Source organism: Parasteatoda tepidariorum, chromosome 1 (genome assembly GCF_043381705.1).
Source record: "Parasteatoda tepidariorum isolate YZ-2023 chromosome 1, CAS_Ptep_4.0, whole genome shotgun sequence".
NCBI lineage: Eukaryota > Metazoa > Arthropoda > Arachnida > Araneae > Theridiidae > Parasteatoda > Parasteatoda tepidariorum.
In genome coordinates, this window is record NC_092204.1 from 82,598,142 (window position 1) to 82,618,389 (window position 20,248).

Consider the following 20,248-nt stretch of genomic DNA (forward strand, 5'->3'; position numbering starts at 1 on the left):
TGTTTCAGTAAAGAAACGAACGTCTTATTTTTAAAAAATATATATTTCTCATTCTATAATGACGAAAATATAATGGAATATTTTTAAATAAGTTTTAAACATATCAAATTATGAAAAAAACCAGGTGAATCCGGAGAAATAAGTCAAATCTAAAAGTTATAACCGAAAAGATCTGGTTTATTAGTTCTCTAAGAAAGCATATATTTATTTACATTAAATAAATAATCCAAAGAGGCTGAAGCGGTAAGATATTACCCGATTAAAAACTTCCTTCGTTTCAAAAATATATAAATAGAAAATAAAAGTCGACATGTTTCAAGCGCTCAAAAGCAGGCTCCCATTTTCGGAACCTGACGGGGAGAGAAAAAGATGAGTAGTAACAAAGTCTGCCATATTTCAATAAAAATCATGTCTCTGGGGGTTCTGAATTGGAGATGGATGATTGTTCTCTAGTTCAGGTCAAAATTACAATTTGTGGCTGAATGAATGGATTTTTGCAGGGATCCGTCTTATAAACGGGTCGTGACGTGCATGTGTCTGAAGTCGTATTCTTGGCTATTTCTCTTTCGCATGCCTGTTAAGGCAGAGGGATGCGATTATTCTTGTTTTCCAGTGGTACCATCTATGGCCAAGTTCTTGACTATAAATGACGCAACTGAAAAGCATGAAATGCACCTTCTGCCATAAATACGTTTAGTTACACCATGCAGGCTTGTTGGATTGGCAAGTGGGATTAGAAACAATGGTGATCAAAATCATTGTAAATCAAATTAACTAAAAAGTAAAATGTCAAAGCAAAAAATCATGCTACCACTTTAAAATTTCAAATAAATAAATAACTTAAATAAGTAAAGTTGGCGTGTGTGAAATCAGTCACCCCAGAGACTCTGTATACAAACTGCTTATATTTTTTAATTTTACTGTAATTTCACGATGAATGGGATATGGGTCTTCTGCGCGGCCCAGGTGTCCAGCTTTTGCTAAATAAAGTAAGTAAAGCGTGTGTGAAATAGAATACGTTAAAGTGAGGGGAAACGTTCTAAGTTGAAGCCTGTTGGCTGTTAGTGGAACTTTCTTTTCAAGATTATTGATAAAAAGAAACATTTCACCCAATCAACCTTTGCTTAGAATTATCTTTGGATAAACGAATATATGTATTTTTTTAGTTTAAATGAAAATTTAAAATAGTTTTCGATATATGGTGAAATACACAAAACGTAAAATTAACATTAAGGGTTACAAACTTTGGACAGCTTTCCTGACCAAACTATTGAAACCATATTTCTTAGAATGCTGCTACCCCTTATATTTTGGGGGTCAAAAATAAGAATCCGTCGAAAAAGGGTATGTTTATTCAGAGAAAGTACGCTTTTGTGTCTGATTTCGTAACTTAAATTATAGTCTTCACTAATTAATTAGCGTATTTGAGGTCATTCTCTCAAACTATTAAGATTGAGTCCTGGGACGTGAAAAACCGATCATTAGATCAAAAGTTGTTTAGGGTGGACCGTTTATTTTTTGGCACACTATACATTACACTAAAATTAGGAAGATAAGAACAACGGATTTATAGTACATGAAATTAATTTACTTGAATTTGTTCATAAAAACTCAAACTTCGTTCATAAATAACAATAAAAATTAGATATACTTTATTATTTACAGATATTACAACATAACGTAATAATATACAACAGACATAATAATATACATTATTATTTTAACTTCTCAAAAGTTATTACATGAAACATGCATGTCACATAAGAATATTTTCTGTAAGAAATATTTTTATATATACTTCTAATGTAAAAATATTTCCCATAGGAATATTCTTATATACTTCTCATGCAAAAGCATAAGCAACTAATGAATTATAAAACTACGAATTCATGTAAATAAATATGACAGTAAAAAAAAATCTTTACCTCATAATGTAATTATCTTTATAATTAATTGAAAAAATTATGTGAATAGTTCTATAATGAATTATTCAAGTAATGCTACAATACTTTAAGTATAATTAATCACAGTTAAATAAGACATGTAACACTACGTTATACATTTAAAAAATGTTATTATTACAGCTCTCTTAAAAATTCTCTAAGAATTCATTCGCTCTAGAGCTTGTTGCATTCTTCAGTTGTTATTTTGTTCCAATTTTCCTTTTATTCTTTTAGTTCCATTTAACAACCAACTGTTCTTTAAGAGAAGATCCTTTGGCAGTTATAGTTAAGGTAGTCTGTAAACGAAACAAATAATTAGTAAAGCAAGAGGAAAAATGTGGTTTCAAAAATTAAGAAAAATATATTTTTGCAGTCTGAAGTACAAAAAGCGCAAAATTAAGGTTGCGTACTTTTATACTTTTAATAATTTTATCACGTAATCATTATTTATATTTTAAGGTACAGATGTCTGTATTTATATAATAAAATGTAAGAAACGTCTGCAAACCTTAATTAGAAAAAAATGTTTTTTCTTAAAATTTTATATAAATTTGCCAATTAAAATTTTATATAATTTATTTAAAAAAATTAATAAATGAGTAAATAATAAGCAAATAAATAAAGTGAAATAAAAATTAATAAATAAAAAAGAGCAGAAAATGAAATAAAATAAGCAAATAAATAAATAAAACAAAATTAAACAAATAAATTCCAATAAAAAGTTAATAAAAAATCAAATAAACAAATTATCAATATATTAATTTTTTTACTTTCAATATGTTAATTAATTTAAATCAATACATAATTTTTCTTACTTGAATTAGGCAAAAAATATTATGAGTCTTTAGAGCTAATTTAGAAGTGAATTATGCAGTTTAGAAGTGAATGTGCAGTTTTGAATTCTGTTAAAAGTTCTATTATAATAATTATTATTATTTCATTTCGGATGATTTTTAATTTTTTATCTGAGCTATGGTTTACGTAGCCGAAACTCGATGCTAAATCTCTCCATTGTAAGCTTTAGTATAATCCTAATAATAAAGTTTTATGAGGAAAAAAAACTCTTCATGAAATTTATACTTGAAAAAATTTATTTAATTAACAAAAATTTTTTAAAGGCTTATTATTATTTCATTTCGGATGATTTTTTATTTTTAATCTGAGCTACGGTTTACGTAACTGAAACTCGATACTAAATCTTTCTATTGTAAGCTTTAGTATAAACCTAATAATGAAGTTTTATGAAAAAAACTCTTCAGGAAATTTATACTTAAAATAAATTAATTTGATTAACAAAAATTTCTTACTCACCAATAAATTATTTATGAAATCTTACTTTAATGTTTAGAATCATTTTAATAAGTAGAATTGCCTCACAAAAATCTTATTAAGGAGCATTATATTAGAAAATTTCACTTTGATTTCTCCAAAAACTGAAAAATTTGTCTGATGAGAGAGCAATATTACATTTTATAAAATTACTAAATCTATCGAAATAAGAATTTTTTTAGATAAGTAATAATGTAAGAAATGCTTTTTGAGAAAGATAAGCTTTATTCTACAAATTGCAACCAAATTATAAAAGGTGTTCCTTAATCATTACCCTTAACATATATTTTGGTCTTCTTGTTAAAAATGAAGTAACAAATTATATGCATTAAAGACAGCACTTTATTATATTTCAGCCAGGAAAAGTAATAATATTATCAAAATTTGACGAATTATTAATGGCGGAGACCACTAAAAACTTCCAGAGCGTCTTTGTTTGCAGTAAAAAAATGTGAGGCGAATTGTAGACGGCATTCAAACTGTTTTTGATATTTTTATACCACATTTTACAATGATTTGCCATTTTTTGAGAAAATTTTTTCTTTTTCGTGAAGTTTTTAAGTTTTTTTTTTTACACTCACATTAATTAATGACCTCTAATGCGCAAATAAGTATCGTTAAATTTTTGAGAAGGATACAAAATTCATTTAAATTATATTTTAAGAGTGGTGTTTAACGAACACTCAGTAAATATTAGGGCGTTTGCGCAGTGTTTGTCTTGCTTTAACACTAACCCCTTTTGTACCCTTTAGGGACATAATAATTTGCAGGGCAATTTTTGCGCATGCGCTGTAAAGCTCAAATAGCATTAACGTTAAGGACAACCATATCTCCGTATTAACAAAATTAAACCATTACATCTCGTAAACCTCATTTTTTTTTAATGGGAAGGTTTTTGATAGAATAAGAATAGAAATTCACATAATTTTAAGAATTTTAATGATTTCGAACTTGTAGTATTCCTAACAATAATAATAAAATAACTTACTTCATTGTATTCAAACTTTGGAGCGTCTTGTCCATTGATCGTTACTTTAGTTGGCCTTTGATTTACACCAAATACTCTGATTACGTTTAGGTTTAACAAGCTATGGAACTGATGCTTGATAATGGTATTATTGAATGTGTTCTAGAAAATATAAAATATAAAATATACTTATTTCAAAAAATCATAAAAAAAATAGGTCACGCTTTAATTATATGATAGAAATTAGCATTGACTGATTGCGGAATTTTAATATCGTGATATATCACCAATAAGTATCGATATTTCACGATAATTGGTAAGTTTTACAAGTTTCAAGCTTTCAGTAGTCAATATTTTCGTTTTTCATATGTAATTAAAGACAATATCGTATTCGATAAGATTTATTTAATCCCAACTTAGGCCGCAAACTCGATGAAACAACAATACACTCCAAAAAGTAGTAGAACCAAGCAAACAGACTCTCAGGCACAAGGCCCCGAGTCGTGAACGAGTGAGGAATCACTATGCGTCGAAAAACGGAAAGAGGCCGGCGGGAGAGCTCGTAGTTGCTAACCATTCTTATACATAGCACAGGGGGACAAAGTTTTTATTGTATTTATAGAAAGACATGATTTTTCCTAATTCGGGTGAGGAAATTTCAAATCTGTAATTAGTTTTGTTCCTAAAGCTACAGATTTTTTAAATTATAAAGTGCATATTTATTCTACTTTTTGTTCAAATGAGAAAGTTTAAAAACGTTATAAATAACAGATAACAGGGGTTTGCGTAAATGTTCGACTAGCATCTAGGGTTGATGGACACATTATCAGGACTAAAATTGCATTGAAACAGATGTCCGAAAATGTGGTCGTACGCGGCTAGAGTTGCTTCCTTTTTATGACGTATTCAGAAGCACATGAAGTAACAGTTTAAAATAGGAAAGCTCCCCTAGCGGCGTAAGACGTTAATTCCTCGGCAATGACGTATGAGCATGGGTTCCGATGCAATTTTAATCCTGATGATGTTGGTCGTAACCGAAGGAGACCCTAGAAGTTTGTCGCAACGTTTAAGTGAGTCTCTGTTATGTATAACGTATTTAAACTGGTAAATTTTCACAAACAATATACTGAAAATGTTGTTTTTAAAACAAACTGTAACTTTAACTGTTAGAGAGAAACCGATTGCATATTTAAAAATGGCGTTACCAAAGTATCTAAGATCTGTTAACAAATTTCATACAACAGAAGAAAAAAATGCTCCCAAATGGAAACGCTCGTGATACTGATGTCGATACATTATCGGTATTTAGCATAAAATATAGTATTTAATATATCATATGAATATAGATTAAGATTTTGCTATTGCGATGTTTTGAAAAGAGTACTATGCATCACGATACATTGCATACATTTAACAAAAATATTGCAAAACTGATGTATACCTACTGAATATTAAATTGTCTTACCTTAGCAGCTGTGAATTTATTTAGGTTGTAAACTCCGTTCTTGTATGTATCTGAAGCAAAAATTAATAAGAGTCAAATGAAATTTGTTACACTCAATGATGTTATACAGTAAAATTAATATGGAAAAGAATGGTTTTTTAAATTAAACTGTGAAACTCTGTTCTTTGATGACTTCACATCAACCTTCAGTGATTGACTATAAACAGATTGTTACATTAAAATCAAAAATTATTAATTTCAAAAATTTTTTTTTATCCTGATAAAGCAGATTTGGTTCTACGGATTTAGTTTTCGATTATCTTACAACAGTGTTTCCGAAACTTAAGACTTTTTTGTACCCTTTCTAAATTTTTCGTAACACTGTGTACCACTAATAAGAAAATGAATGTATTTTTTCAAAAATATGCTTATTTTTCTCTTTTGGTACGAAGTATTGTTAATAAGTTCATCTGCATCAGTAAGAAGAATGATATTGTTTTTGCTGTGATAACAGCTGAAAGTGCTGAAGCTAAAGTGCAACAGCAAAAAATAGCCAATAGAAAAATACGTTGTCGTAAATTTTCATAGCTAGCTTTGTTTTAAATTAAAAAAATTTTGAAATTTTCGTTTGTTGCAAGATATTTCGTATAAGAACGCGTACCCCCGCTAATCTATTCCCTTACCCCTGGCGGTACGCGTACCGCGCTTTGGGAAATACTATCTCAGGATAATAAAATTTAAACTTATTTCTTTTCGGGTACTATCACAATTCTATCTCCAAACTTTTTTTTTTCTGAATTAGCATTTGGTTCTTACAAAAACTTTCGAAATATATTTTTGAAACTTTCGCCAAAGAGATTATTTAGTCAAGTTGTTATGAATTAATTCTTAATAATGCTTTAGAATACTGAAAACAAATGTTTAAAATGTCCAAAAACCGACACTACATCCTTCTGTGAGTCTTGGCCTTTCTTGGCATCTGTGAGACTTTCCTATTTTTCGCTTTCCATTTCCAGTTTTCTCCGTGAAGGTGTCCCGCAGTGGACTGATCGTTAAGACATGGTTTCCAGCAGATCACCGAAGTCAAGCATCACTGGCTGCGGTCAGTGTGCGGATGGGTGACCACTTGGATCAGTCTGAGTAGGGACCGAGGGTGTGCGGTATTGGTCCTCGTTAAACTGTTCTACCGTAAAGTGCTCGACTTCGTGTGCAGGTCGTCGGGTTACCGAAGCGGGGATGCCATCCCCTCTGCAGAGGATCAAAATTGTGATGGCATGTCTTCGGATCATCCTCAGGGATGTTCCCCAGACCGTCGCCAACAGCCTATTGTGCAGCTCTAGTGCGACGTAAATGAACAACAACAGCCAAATAAAATAAATTATGAAAAGATAACTTAGGATTACGCAATTGAGAAGTTCTCTTCCAGTAATTTCCTTGAATTTTCGTAGTTGCTAATTTTTTTTTCCGCAATTGAAACTTTACGACTTATTTAAGGTTTGACTGAACTTTCTTTTTCTTTTTTTTAAATGTTAAATTAGTAATAGAAGTGAAGGAGAATTTGCGTCAAAAAGTTTCTCTTATGGTATGGCGTTCTCTTAAGTGAGATAAATCAATAAACGATTTTTTTTGCAATTTACAATTTAAATACCATCGTTTTATGGTTATTTAATTGTTTTGGTGTTATGTATGGTAAAATTACTATATTTTATCATTTTTTTGTGGAGAAATTTTTAACGGTGGTGAGATCATAATTATTTAGAAAAATTTATTTTTTTAAAAATGTTTCTCTTAATTTCGTTCATAAAGAACGTCATCAATTTTAAAATATACAAATAAAGGAACCATTTGGAGTCACAGGGAAAACTTACTATATTTTAACATTTTTTAAAAAAGAAGCAAAAAAGATAAGAAAATTCGATTTTTAATTTTTCAGTACTTAACTAATTTTATTGAGAACAATGTTTTACTTATGATAAAAAAGCATAGTGAATCAGATATGGTTACCTAATGAATCTCCATCGTCCCAATAAAACTCTCCCGAAGCCTCTTGTTTATCATCCAATGCAACTAATATATCAAACTCATTTTCACGACTGAAAGAGAAAAAACAAACAGAGGATATAGTTCTTTTTAACTTTTAATAAGTAAATTCAATGTTATGATTAATGCGTAAGTTAAGGAATAGTACATCAAAGGTATTCGGATGTTTTGAACCATGTCAAAACGGTCAAAAATAAGTTGTGTTGATGAAGAGGATATATGCTTCACGCTTTTACCAAACTGTACCAAGGGAGAAGTGATTTGCGGTTAAGAGCTCATGAAAGTAGCTGAGCAAAGAAAAGAATCACCAATCGCAGATATAAATTAAATTATTTGTAATCCGGCAAAACCACAAAAAAAATATGGTGCTCCATTACCTGTGGAGAGCATCAAGCCAAATAGCAGAGATGCAAAAAATACGTATATTTCACCTTTAAGCTTTACTAAGCAGTCAGAAAATTTACGTAAAACTAAAACGTCGAATCATAACAAAAAATTGTTATCCAAAGATCAGAAAATTTGCATAAGTAAATTCGAACCGAAATTTTGCTTTGCCAATAATACGTAAAATACACAGAATTTTATTAAATGTAAATAGCAAATATTTTTTCGTCAATCTTTCGTAAAATATACGAAAGCAATCTTACTGAAGGGTAATTGGTAAATCTATCCCGTTAATAATACGTAAAATGTACCAATTTTTTTTTTACCAAATATCTCAATGGTAAAATCATTATGACGCCCGGTGGCTGAGTGGTAGCTCTTCGCGCTCCCGTGCCCCAGGTCCTGGGTTCGATCCTCGGGCCGAGCAAGGCCCGAGGATCGCTCAGCCTTTCATCCCTTCAGTGGGTCGATAAATGAGTACCAAGCATGCTTGGGAACTAAACACTTTGGGTTCCACGTTTGGCTGATCACCTAACCGGAACATCTGCTCTTGCACCCCAGAGCCCAAGGTCAAGAAAACTGAGATGGGCGATGGGCACAGTAGGCCTTGACCCTCTATGGGCTGTCGAGATGCTGAGCTTAGTTAATATCATTATGTCAATATTATGTAAAATTTACGCATATAGCATACTGACGTTACCGATTTCCCTAAGATTTACGCTTAATTTACGTATCATGCTACATGGGAAATCTATAAGGCACTTATTTGATAGAGAAAACCCAACAGAGATAGGAAAACCCTATGACGAGAACTCTCCTTTACCCAGGCGATCAGAAAAGCTTCACAGGTTAAAAGTAATCTTTCGTTAAACTCTCCAAAAGCTCGAAAAAGTATGCACGAGAGTTGACCGTGTGTGTGAATTTGTAAGTTTCAAGGCTAGAATCGTTTAATAAAGCTTAAAAAGAAAACTAATTTACTTGAAAGGTTTCCGTGTTGATCGTAGCAATGGAGGCAATGAGTAGAAAATAATTTACCTTCATGAAAACTAATTTTTAGCTAATAAATAAATTTAAATTTTAATGTTGCAATTCTTGCATAGAACAAAAAATACTATAGTAAAGATATTCGGATGTTTCGTCACGATACATGCTTACAAACTTGAATGAAACTTCGTTCCTTCAGGAAGTTTTTTTAAACACCTAAATTACAGTTTTCATTATTGCATAGAGCACAGAATACTGTAATAAAAATAATAGGATGTTTCATTACCACCCGTGGCCATTACAGCAACCATAATAATTGTAAAATGGTTAGTATGTTTAAATATATATTTAAATAGGGAGATTTCACACTTTTACCGTATTACCGTACAGCTTCTGTGTTCTCCCGTACGTAAGATGTGAAGCAACTGCGCATGCTCGCGTTCATTTTAAATGCTACGAATCTTTACGTTATGTTGGCGTAATTAACGTTACAAAAACAAGGCTACAGATACCCTGTTTATGGATGTTAAAGGTTGTTTTCTGTTTAAGTTGACCTTCAAACTAAAAACATGGACGTGGAATGCGAATTGGAAGAAATATATTGATGAAATTCAAAAATGAATCGTGATGTATTGCGATTATCTTACATGTGTAGTTTAAAGCAAACTATTGTAAGCTATGGTTGTTTGTGGATCACATGCAGAAACTAAATTTATTCAATCTCCGGCAACAAATCTAAATAATATGCCTTATTACTGACTTCATCGAAATCTACCAAATTTTTCTGCTCACAGAACCACAATTTTACGTAGAACAAAGTATTTTGAGTCGTATACCACAGCTTTGTAGAGAACGTCTACGTTCATTGTAAAAGTTTGTTTTGATTTTGCGGCCAAAGTTAAAATGATATTCCACTACATTAGCGTTTTTAATTTACTGATTTTGGCTAAATCCCTTATTTTCCCTTATGTAAGTTCGATATTTTTTCACGGACTCACACGCAATTTCTTGAAACCTTACGTACGAGAGCGTCCGGAAGCTGACGTAAATTTGAGAAATCTCCCAAATATGTTGATCATAAAATGTTACGCAATGTAAGGTAATATTATTGATTACTTTTTAATAAGGAAAGTATATTACTTTATAATAGAGAAAATACCGTTTTTTAAAATTTAATTTGAAAAAATAATTAAAAATAATGATAAGAGCAGAGAATACTAAGAGAGAATGATAAATAAATGTTAGTAAATATCTTTAATTTAGGAATGTTAGGAATTAAAGAAATATTTCACAGGTAAACAATACTTCTGTGTTATTCTTTATTTACAAATGTAATATTTGCAAATATTAAATGCTTATAACCTATTTTAATTCATAGTCATTTTTTGAAAGTAAAATCAAAATTAAAATGAATAAATTATTGAACCTTTTTCTTTTTTAATAATCTTTTCCTTAAAAAAAATGTGTAACAAATTATGTACACGTTTTTCCAATTTTTTTAAATCAAAATAAGAGTAAAATAATTCCTCGTTATCTATCTTTAGATATCGATGGCTTAGGGCAGAGAGAGTTTATTGAAAGCACATTTTTTAAAGTGACATTTTTAAATTAAACTGTTTCTTAGTATTTTTTTCATGCAGGTGGTTCACAAGCTTCTAGAATTTACTGTAGATGACAGCTCAATTCACAGAAGCATATTATTATCTAAATGTTGTTTCACCAAAGTTTCTTTTTTGAACAATTTGAAAGAGACTCTTAGCTTTATATTGAATCAAACTCTTTTTAACTTGAAAAACCATGAATAATATGATCACAGAAAAAAATTGATTAAAATTAACAAAAAAGGGAAAAACAAGCTAAAGCTTATTTCGTTTTCTAATTAAGTTAAATATGAAAATGAGCAAGGTTTCTCAAAGGCGTAATAATATTCATGTCATATTAACTTTTGATAAATTAATTGTAATATAAAACATTTGGAATGTGCAAAACATATTCTTTCCTACAATCATTTAATTTAAAACGCAACGCTATATATTTTTTATTCTTCCAAAGCAATATAAAATATTTTATTAATTATTTAAAAAAGTTTCTCTTATATGTAGACATGCCAAAATTAAATTAAAACCACTTATAATTTAACTTCATATATAATGTGAAAATTAAATTACAAAACGTTACAGAAAATGAAATTTTTAAGTCGGGAATGTTATTTGTAATGTTTATAGCTAATTAAAATTGCATGTCAGCAAGCAAAGCTGCTATCATTTAGATTACGTTAGATAATTAAATGAAAGAAAATGAATATAATTTTAAATGTCAGTTATACGGTGTCTTAGAATGAACGAAACGTAAGTTTGAAAAATTAATCCTATATCTATAAATTAAGATCGAAGTATGCAATTAGTTCATAACAACATAACACTGGTAGTCAGAATTTAAACTAAGTTGAATTGCAATAAAAAGAGTTTAAATGATTAACGTATTAATTGAATTTTACTATCAAATTGAAAATCAGCAAAGCTAATCATAATCATTATTAGTTCTTGATATGTATTGTTAGAATTTGCAATTGTAAACGTCATGGAGAGAAAATTATTATTGGCAAACAAAATAAGGATTAAATCTTTCAATTTTAATGCTCCAGTTTTATAAAATGAAATATCTTACTATATGTTGCTGCANAACTACACATATATATATATATATATATTGAGATTTTTCCTATACATAATATATATCAAAAAGAGATATAATTATGCATTTTTTAATAGTAAATACTTTTTTAATCCGCGAACGGTATCATAAATCAAATAAATGTTTTCGCGTAAAAATTCTATCAAAAATACCGTACTTCATTTTAATGACATATTTGGTAAACAGAACAAGCATAATTTTGGTTGACAAAACCAAAATATATGGTATTTAAGCTATTAATTTGGTATTTTTCAGCTCGTATGGTAGCAGTTTACCGGAAATTCTGGCTTTCAAAATTATATTTCTTATTACCACGCATTTAGTAAAAAATACAAAACTGAAAATGAAATTTAATAGAATAAAGGGTTTTTATCCTATTCTTTAAGAAATCATGCTGAAATTGAAAAATTTTCCCGCATTCACCAAATTTTGTCGCACATTATGAAACCATAATTTTTGTTAATTTTACCATAATCATTATCAAAGCACTTCAAGAAAAATTACCGAACGATTTGGTGTTCTCATAGAGCCAGATATATGATATACTTTATGAATTTCTGGTAGTTTCAACCATACCTTTTCTCTCAGCGTAGATAATTAAAGTATTTAAATATTTAAATAATAAAACAGACTAGTATTTGTATTATGTAAACAATTACCAAATTTATAATTAGTTTATTTCCAACATGAATTATTTTAACAAATAAAAAAAGTAGTTTTGAATACTTTAAAACGCTTAAAAACAAGTTTATAATAAAACAGTAAAAGTTTCGAATAAAAATAAAAGAAAATATTAGCGAATCAGAAAATAGTTTATTGAATTCTTAAAAAAGCTTAAAAACAAGTTTGGAATAAAAATAATAGAAATTCAACTAACAAATTAGAAAGCAATTTTTGTAATGCTTTCATAAATTTAAATACAGGTTTTGGAGTAAAAAATCGTAGAAATTTAAAAATAATATATATAAATAAATACTTCACGAAAAGTATAACTGAATTAAAAAGTAGTTTTTTGATGCTTTAATAGGCATGCCCTGCTAATGTAAAATATCCTCAATATTTAGATTGAGTATGAATTTTAGCCTCATTGCCATTGTGCAACCTTGATAAATTTGAGGATTTTTTTCTCCTTTAGGAAGAAAAATATTATTCTGAACAAATGTTTCTGACTCTTCTTTATAAATCAGAAACTCTTTTTTTTTTTCAATTCGGATTCAATCTTTTTACTTACTTACCTAAAAAACACTACATCCCTCTGTGAGTCTTGGCCTCTGTGAGACTTTCCTATTTTTCGTCTTCAACTTTCTCCGTCAAGGTATCCCGCAGTGAACTGATCGTTAAGACACGGTTCCCAGCAGATCGCCGAAGTCAAGCATCACTGGCTACGGTCAGTGTGCGGGTGGGTGACCACTTGGATCAGCCTGCGTAGGGAGCGAGGATGTGCAGTATTGGTCCTCGTTAAACTGTTTTACCGTAAAGTGCTTGACTTCGCGAGCAGGTCATCGGGCTATCGAAGCGGGGTGCCATCCCCTCTGCAGAGGATCAAAATTGTGATGGCATGTCTTCGGATCATCCTCAGGAATGTTTTCCACACCGTCGCCAGTAGCCCATTGTGCAGCTCTAGTGTGACGTAAATGAACTACAACAGCAACAATCTCCGTCAAGGTGGTTACATACTTAGTGGCATCGTCCAATCATCTCTTTTTCGGTCTTTTTTTAGGTCTCAAATGTTTCCATTTTTTTTCTGATTTCTATTATGATTTAATCTCTCAATGTGCCCAGACATGCCAAACATTTGAATTCAATAAATCGAATTATGCTTTTTTGTCTCATTAAATAGTCTTGTTCACTTCCTTTCTTATTCTCCACTGTGTATTATTTACTTCAATTGGTTCTTTTCAAAATAACCCTTTCGAAGATTAGTATGCCAATCATGTTGAAAGATTAGTGCCTTACATCAACAACGTCAAACGAATGTTTGTCGATGGTGATAAAACTAAATAAAAATAACTCACCTGTCAGCGACCGTTTGAGCAGGTAACTGCAGAGGCAATATATATCCACCTCGCACAGCCAAATTGATGTGAGTAATGTTAGCAGAAAGCGTTTTATTCTCAGCCTTATCAGTAATACGCTTTCCATCATAGAAATCATACCACACAGCTTTTGGAAAATAAGCTTCCACTTCCTTAATGCCCTACAGTCAAAAAACAAAGATGTAATAAATTTAACAATTTATATTTTTCTATTAGATATGAAATTTTTCTCGGTTATATTCAGTCGCTTCTGAACTTACCGGATATAAGGCCGGAATTACATAGAGAGCAGGTCCCCAAAGAAAGGCTTCGTCTATACTTAATGCAGTTTGATCGCTAGGAAATCTATTAAAAAATACATATAAATGAATATAGATAAACTTAAATATTATATTGGGTACTGATTCAGAGATTTGAATTAGACTTATGTGAATGTATGAATTCAATGATGTTACAATGCATGGAGTTAATTATTTATTTTTTCGTTTCTTAATTATGCTGTTAAACGTAAGGCAGACAGTTTCACTCCATTTATTATATCAAACGAACACTGTTGTTATAGATTTTAAATAGAATTTTATTTATTAAATATTTTGTATTTATTATATTCATTAGAAATTGTTTAATTGTGAAAAAATTATAACATTTTTACAAAAACTGCTAAAACTTTTAAATATACATTCAATTTATTCAAAGTTTAGCAAGTTAAATGCTTATTTAAAACTAGAAAATTGTACGGCAATTTTTGCTAAAATGTATAATAGAACCTAAATCCTGAACATACATTTTTTTACTAAAAAAACTGAGTGTAAAAAATATGATTCTAGGATATGCTAATATGGGAGTAATAGCAGTTAAATAGATTGATAACAAAAGCAACAAAAGAATTAAAAAATATTTCAAATTAATTACATTTTAGTTTTGAGTAAAAAGCAACCAAATCATTTTAAAGAATTTCAGTTTTTTTAATTATTATTTTTTGAATTAACACTCACCGAGTCTAACCGGTTACTATTAGTTTATAGCCAAGCGAAGTTTTAAAGTTTAAAATCATGCACAATAAATATCTTTTAGAAATTCATCTGAAAATTGTATTGCAGTAAAAATATTTATACATTGATCATAATGGTATTTTGCTTAAACATGATTTTATTAAATTATTTATTCCTGTCTTTTTTTGTAATTTTAATACTTTATCCTGAAACGATAAAAAAAATTTAAAACAAAATAATCATTGCAATTTTCAAATAAAACGAATGGTTCTATCATTATAGAGGTATTTCTTTCATTATTTACATTTTTGCTTTTAAATCTGAAAATAGCTTAATCAAATTGTTAATTTTTTCTAATAAATACAAGGAAAAAACCAAACAGAAACTATAAAAAAAAATTGCAATGAACTTTATATGGGATAATTTAAAAAAAAAAAACTCTTTAACTATTCTATAATAGTAACATGCATACTCGAAAAACAATGGTCTCACAGCTGTTTCACCAAAAACGTGACTTCTATAGAATAGATAGTAAAAATATGGAAGAAGATAATAACGAGTTCCCAAGGCATTTTTTGTTGCCTCGAGTACATCTCCACCCAGGAAAGCTGGATCTTGCTCCTAAAAATAGAATAAAAGATAAAATGTTAAGTCCAAACTCAAAAATATTTTTTTTTCCTTCTTTAAGAACACGGAAAATATTAAAATTTTTCTTTCCAAATAATATCAATGATTTATTATGAAATGACATTTAGCTGGAAATAATATATATTATACGTTTAGAAATTGAATCATATAAATACAGTAAAACATATTTATTAAAGATATTTTTCATGCTTCTTTTCATAAATTTGCAGATACTTAGATCTGAGAGAAAGAGTTTATTTATCATTGAAATTTCTTTAAGTTACAAAATCAATGATTGATAAATTTGTGAACATGAATAAAAAAATGCTTTTCAAACTACTGCTTTTGGATTTTAAATTTTAATACAAATATAATTCCAATAATCTAACAGATTGTTTTAGTAACTATTAATCTGCTTTTTATAATTAAAAAATACGAAAATACATTTTTGCTCTTTTAATGAAAGCATAAGAATATATATATATAAGTTAAAAATATCGAGAAAACATGGAAAATAATAAAGATTAATGGAAAGAGAAGAAGAAAAAGTATTTAAAAAAAATATTTTGTTAAAAAATATTTTAGAAAAATATTACAAGAAAATGTATATTATAAAGCCGCCGGTAAACAAAAAAATGAAAAGACATAATCTCTTCATCAGCTCACACGACTACATCAGCAAAAAGGAGTGCTTTCTAATATTATATCAATATAGCCAAAGCATCTATATAGAGCCATATCAATNCATCAACGGGTTAATTCAAAATACAAATCAAAATTAACTTTCAAATTTCAAAGTTTGTAGACTATAAGTGTAAAGAAAATTTGAAAATTCATTTTCCAGCTTAAAAACAAAAGAATAAAAAAAATGGTGCAGAGAATCCTATTTTTAATTTTTTATATTTTATAGAAGAAACAGAGAGCGAAAATTCGTCATTTACTGACTCGGTTGCATAAAAATATTTCCTCATTTTTGAAATATTAATTTTTTTCTGCATATTAAGGTTATTTTTGTTTTCTTTCCCTAAAGAATCTGTGAAGTAATTTTAACTAAAGCTCGTGTCAGAAACAATAAAAAATAAAGTAAATTTCGATAATATAATTTTCTTCATTTTATTGACTGTAATCTGATAAAAGATAAATTTTATCAGTAAACAATGCATTTTCAACGTTAGTTAAATTCCATAATCTATTTTATACGCTTGAGAAATGAATTATAGATAGATTGAAATAACAATAAGTATAATTTTTGAGCCTGTTTTTCTATACTTTTAAGTATAGACTTACTGTTTATTCTCGTTTAATGCAAAAAATTAATTAAAAATAACGTTCAAATTTCGACCAGCTTATAGACAATAGCTGTAAAAAAAGCTTGAAAATTCATTTCCCAAATTAAAAGTAAATGTTTAAAAAGATAACGGTTCATAAAATCCTCTTTTTTATTTTTATTATTTTAAAAAGGAAAATCATAACAAATATCCGCCATTTACTGACAGGGTTGCTTAAAAATTATTTTCACCTGTTTTCCAAATATTAGTGTTTTTCTAAATATAATGTTCATATTTGTTCGTCCTTTTTTCTGAAAAGCCTAGAAAGTGATTTTAAAGGAAACTTTTGTCAGACTAGCCAATGAAAATAAATTTCTAGTATGTAATTTTGTTCATTTTAGTAACTGAAATATTATGGAGAAAAAAAAGTTTATCAGTAAAAAAGAATCAAAATAATATTTTTAAAAACCACGTTTTTGTTGTGGAGAATAATAATTAAAAAACAAAAATTTGAAAAACGAAAAACGTAGGGCGCATGAAAAACATAGCATTAACAGTATGTGTGCTCATGAGAATATGTGCATGTCTATCTGTAATTGTATCTGAATGTGAATGTGTATGTGGTTGCGCATGTGTATGAGTAAGAAAATGTGTATATGTACTGTTATGTATTTCATGCACCCCACGTTTTTCGAATTTTCAATTTTTAATTATTATTCTTAACTACAAAAACGTGGTTTTTAAAAATATTATTTTTATTTTTTTGTTCTCACTTCCAAAATCTCAATTTTTTCACTCACTGTACACAAAACTTTTCAACTGACATGTGACACTGATTTGAAATAATCGAATCGACAAAAGACAATCGCGAAAATATTAATTTTTCTTTAATTTTATTTTACTTTGTATGTCTTTTTTCTCTTCATTTTCATGCATTGTCATCCAATTCTGAATTATGTGTAAAATTTGAAGTCTGTAGCTAGTCGGGAAGTTAGTATAAAATCGATTACAAAATTCCACCCGAACAGACATACACGAAGGCAAGTTGACATAAACGTGGTAAAAATACGTTTCAACGTTAGCTAAACAATTGAGTTTTATTTTGCATCAGGCTGATGCAAAGAAAAACTTTATGCTGTTGCCAACAGTCATACTTAAGTCAAATCTCTACTGCAAATTCATATTACTGTGTGATGGATTGCTTACGCATGTTACCAAGTTTATCACTGGTAGCTTACAATTTGTAAAATTTTGCTACTGTTTTTATTAAATCAATAATATCAGTAGAAATTGTTTAAAATAATTAAAACTCATACTTACTATGGTATCAAAATCGTTATGATTTCTAGAAAATGGGTAAAATGCTCCGAGTGCTTGCCAACGGGCGCACAACTCTTCAGTGGTATTTAGACGGAATCCGCAAATGTCAGAACCAACCATGGGCATGCCATACATGTTGAACACCATCATAACTGCAAAATGGAGAAAATGTATGTGTAACTATAAGATACCTGAAAGTGACATAGTATGGGTATTTCGATCCTGATTGGTTGCGAAAACGTGGCATTTTCTTACGTCAGCAACTGTTGTTTCCATTCTAAAGCTAAGCCCGACAAGTATCAATTCTTTTAAGTGACAAGTTCTTCAGAAAGATTTCAGTTTTTTTCACTATATATTTCTTGCTTAACACAAGGACAGGCATGAAGCCATGTAGGACATAAACAAACAAATTATGCATTGAAGTTGCCATGTGCAAAAAAACGAAACTATATCACAATTACATAAACTGCATAAACAAATAATAAATCTAAGTTAAGTTAAAGAAGCATATTAACAAATTTGATCTTCAATACGAAGCTGTATTTAATTAACTTTACGTTCATTAACATTCTAACTTATACGGAGAAACTTAGCTCTACTTTAACACCCCATTTTGCCAGTTTTCTTATAAGAGAGAAGGGGAGATATTGGACAACTGGTAGCACAACGTAGGAAAGTCAGTGCCATCATGTGCACACAAAGCAACTTTCCAAGTGCTGTCGTCGCTTCAATACAGCTCACAGAATTTCTTAACTTTTCGTTTCATTCATACGCGTAATGCCAGTAAGCATGTACCTGGCCAGTATGTCATGCTGGCATGTTAAACGTGCCAGCGTCGCCAAACCTCCACGTAAGAGTTGGGTAAAACACTGTACAAGGTACAATGCCACCCTGGTGACGACAGTAGCAGTTCTAAGGATCCAGTCTCAAGTACTGCGGGAAAGCGAAAACAAATGCATGTTTTGTTTTTCCAGGTCCTTCGTTTCTTAGACAAACTTCATTTTTCTTTTTTCTTCCTTTTCTTTACGATCAAAGCACCTGAGGACTTCTGGAGTGTTGGGGATGGTTTTCTACACAGTGACCATGAAAAACACGAAAAGTCGACCCAATGATCAGCTGCCGCCGACGTCATAGGTCACATGTATGAGTATCTGTGCTCTTCTTCTCCTAGTGTCTTCTTCTAAGTCTTCTTCTTGGTAATGAGAAGAAAAACAATTTTTTCTTCCTTTCATTTCAATATTTTTTAATTTTTTTTCTTCTCTTTTCTCGCATTCGTTTTATTTCACAGACGATCTTAATTCAACATAGCTTCCCTTAGCATCAGAATTTTAAATAATTTTACTGCAGTAAAAATTTTAGAAAAGTCATATCATAGTAACTAAATAATTTTAAGTATTATTTATGATTGTAAGAATATCATAAAATCAGTTATATTTGTGGTATTTCAATTTCGGTACTAAGGGTGACAGTATTTGCAAATTAAGGGTAACAATATTTGCAACAAAAAAAAACTCTCTCTCTCTCTCTCTCTCTCTCTCTCTCTCTCTCTCTCTCTATCTCTCTCTCTCTCTCTCTCTCTCTCTCTCTCTCTCTCTCTCTCTCTCTCTCTCTCTCTCTCTCTCTCTCTCTCTCTCTCTCTCTCTCTCTCTCTCTCTCTCTCTCTCTCTCTCTCTCTCTCTCTCTCTCTCTCTCTCTCNCTCTTTCCAAGGTCAAATGTGCTATTCTATACCTATCCACCAGCATGTAAGGTTGTCATTCTGGGGCTCTGGCCCTTACTTTAATAAAATTATATTATGATTCCTGTATTTTCCTGTATCTTTTTCAAGAAGCACCGGCCACACTACGAACTTACAATGTTTAGGCTTTCAAAGCATAACAGATATATATATATATATATATATATATATAAATAAATAAATAAACTAAGTGTCATGTTCGGTGATAATGCAAGTAAATAATTTTTGGAAACTGTAAATGCAAACATCTAATTCACTTAAAGCATTCTGTCCCTTTGTGGAAGATCTGATGCAATATCCATCGAAGAATGGGAGATTATATGTTTTTTTTAATGAAAATATAAGTGAATAATTAAAATAAATTTGGAAAAGCTCAATAAGAAAAAGTATTGCAAGTCACGTCATTCCCGAAATAATAATCGATCTATTGTTAAAAAAGAAATAGACGTACGAGAAGTTGTAGAAGAGGAAGAAGTTGCAGAAG

General features: G+C 29.8%; 1 protein-coding gene across 1 annotated transcript in view; it reads right to left on the reverse strand.

The window, feature by feature from the left end:
- Positions 1 to 1,629: 1,629 nt before the first annotated feature.
- Positions 1,630 to 20,248, reverse strand: part of LOC107444857 (lysosomal alpha-glucosidase) — a 40,518-nt gene continuing 21,899 nt past the window's right edge. The window contains exons 11-18 of the mRNA XM_021145003.3: positions 18,029 to 18,180; positions 15,286 to 15,434; positions 14,082 to 14,166; positions 13,801 to 13,982; positions 7,688 to 7,776; positions 5,705 to 5,754; positions 4,261 to 4,401; positions 1,630 to 2,239 (exon numbers count right to left, since the gene is read on the reverse strand). Of these exons, the coding sequence (XP_021000662.2) occupies positions 2,174 to 2,239; positions 4,261 to 4,401; positions 5,705 to 5,754; positions 7,688 to 7,776; positions 13,801 to 13,982; positions 14,082 to 14,166; positions 15,286 to 15,434; positions 18,029 to 18,180 (914 nt within the window). The 3' untranslated portion in view covers positions 1,630 to 2,173. The remainder of the gene's footprint in view (positions 2,240 to 4,260; positions 4,402 to 5,704; positions 5,755 to 7,687; positions 7,777 to 13,800; positions 13,983 to 14,081; positions 14,167 to 15,285; positions 15,435 to 18,028; positions 18,181 to 20,248) is intronic.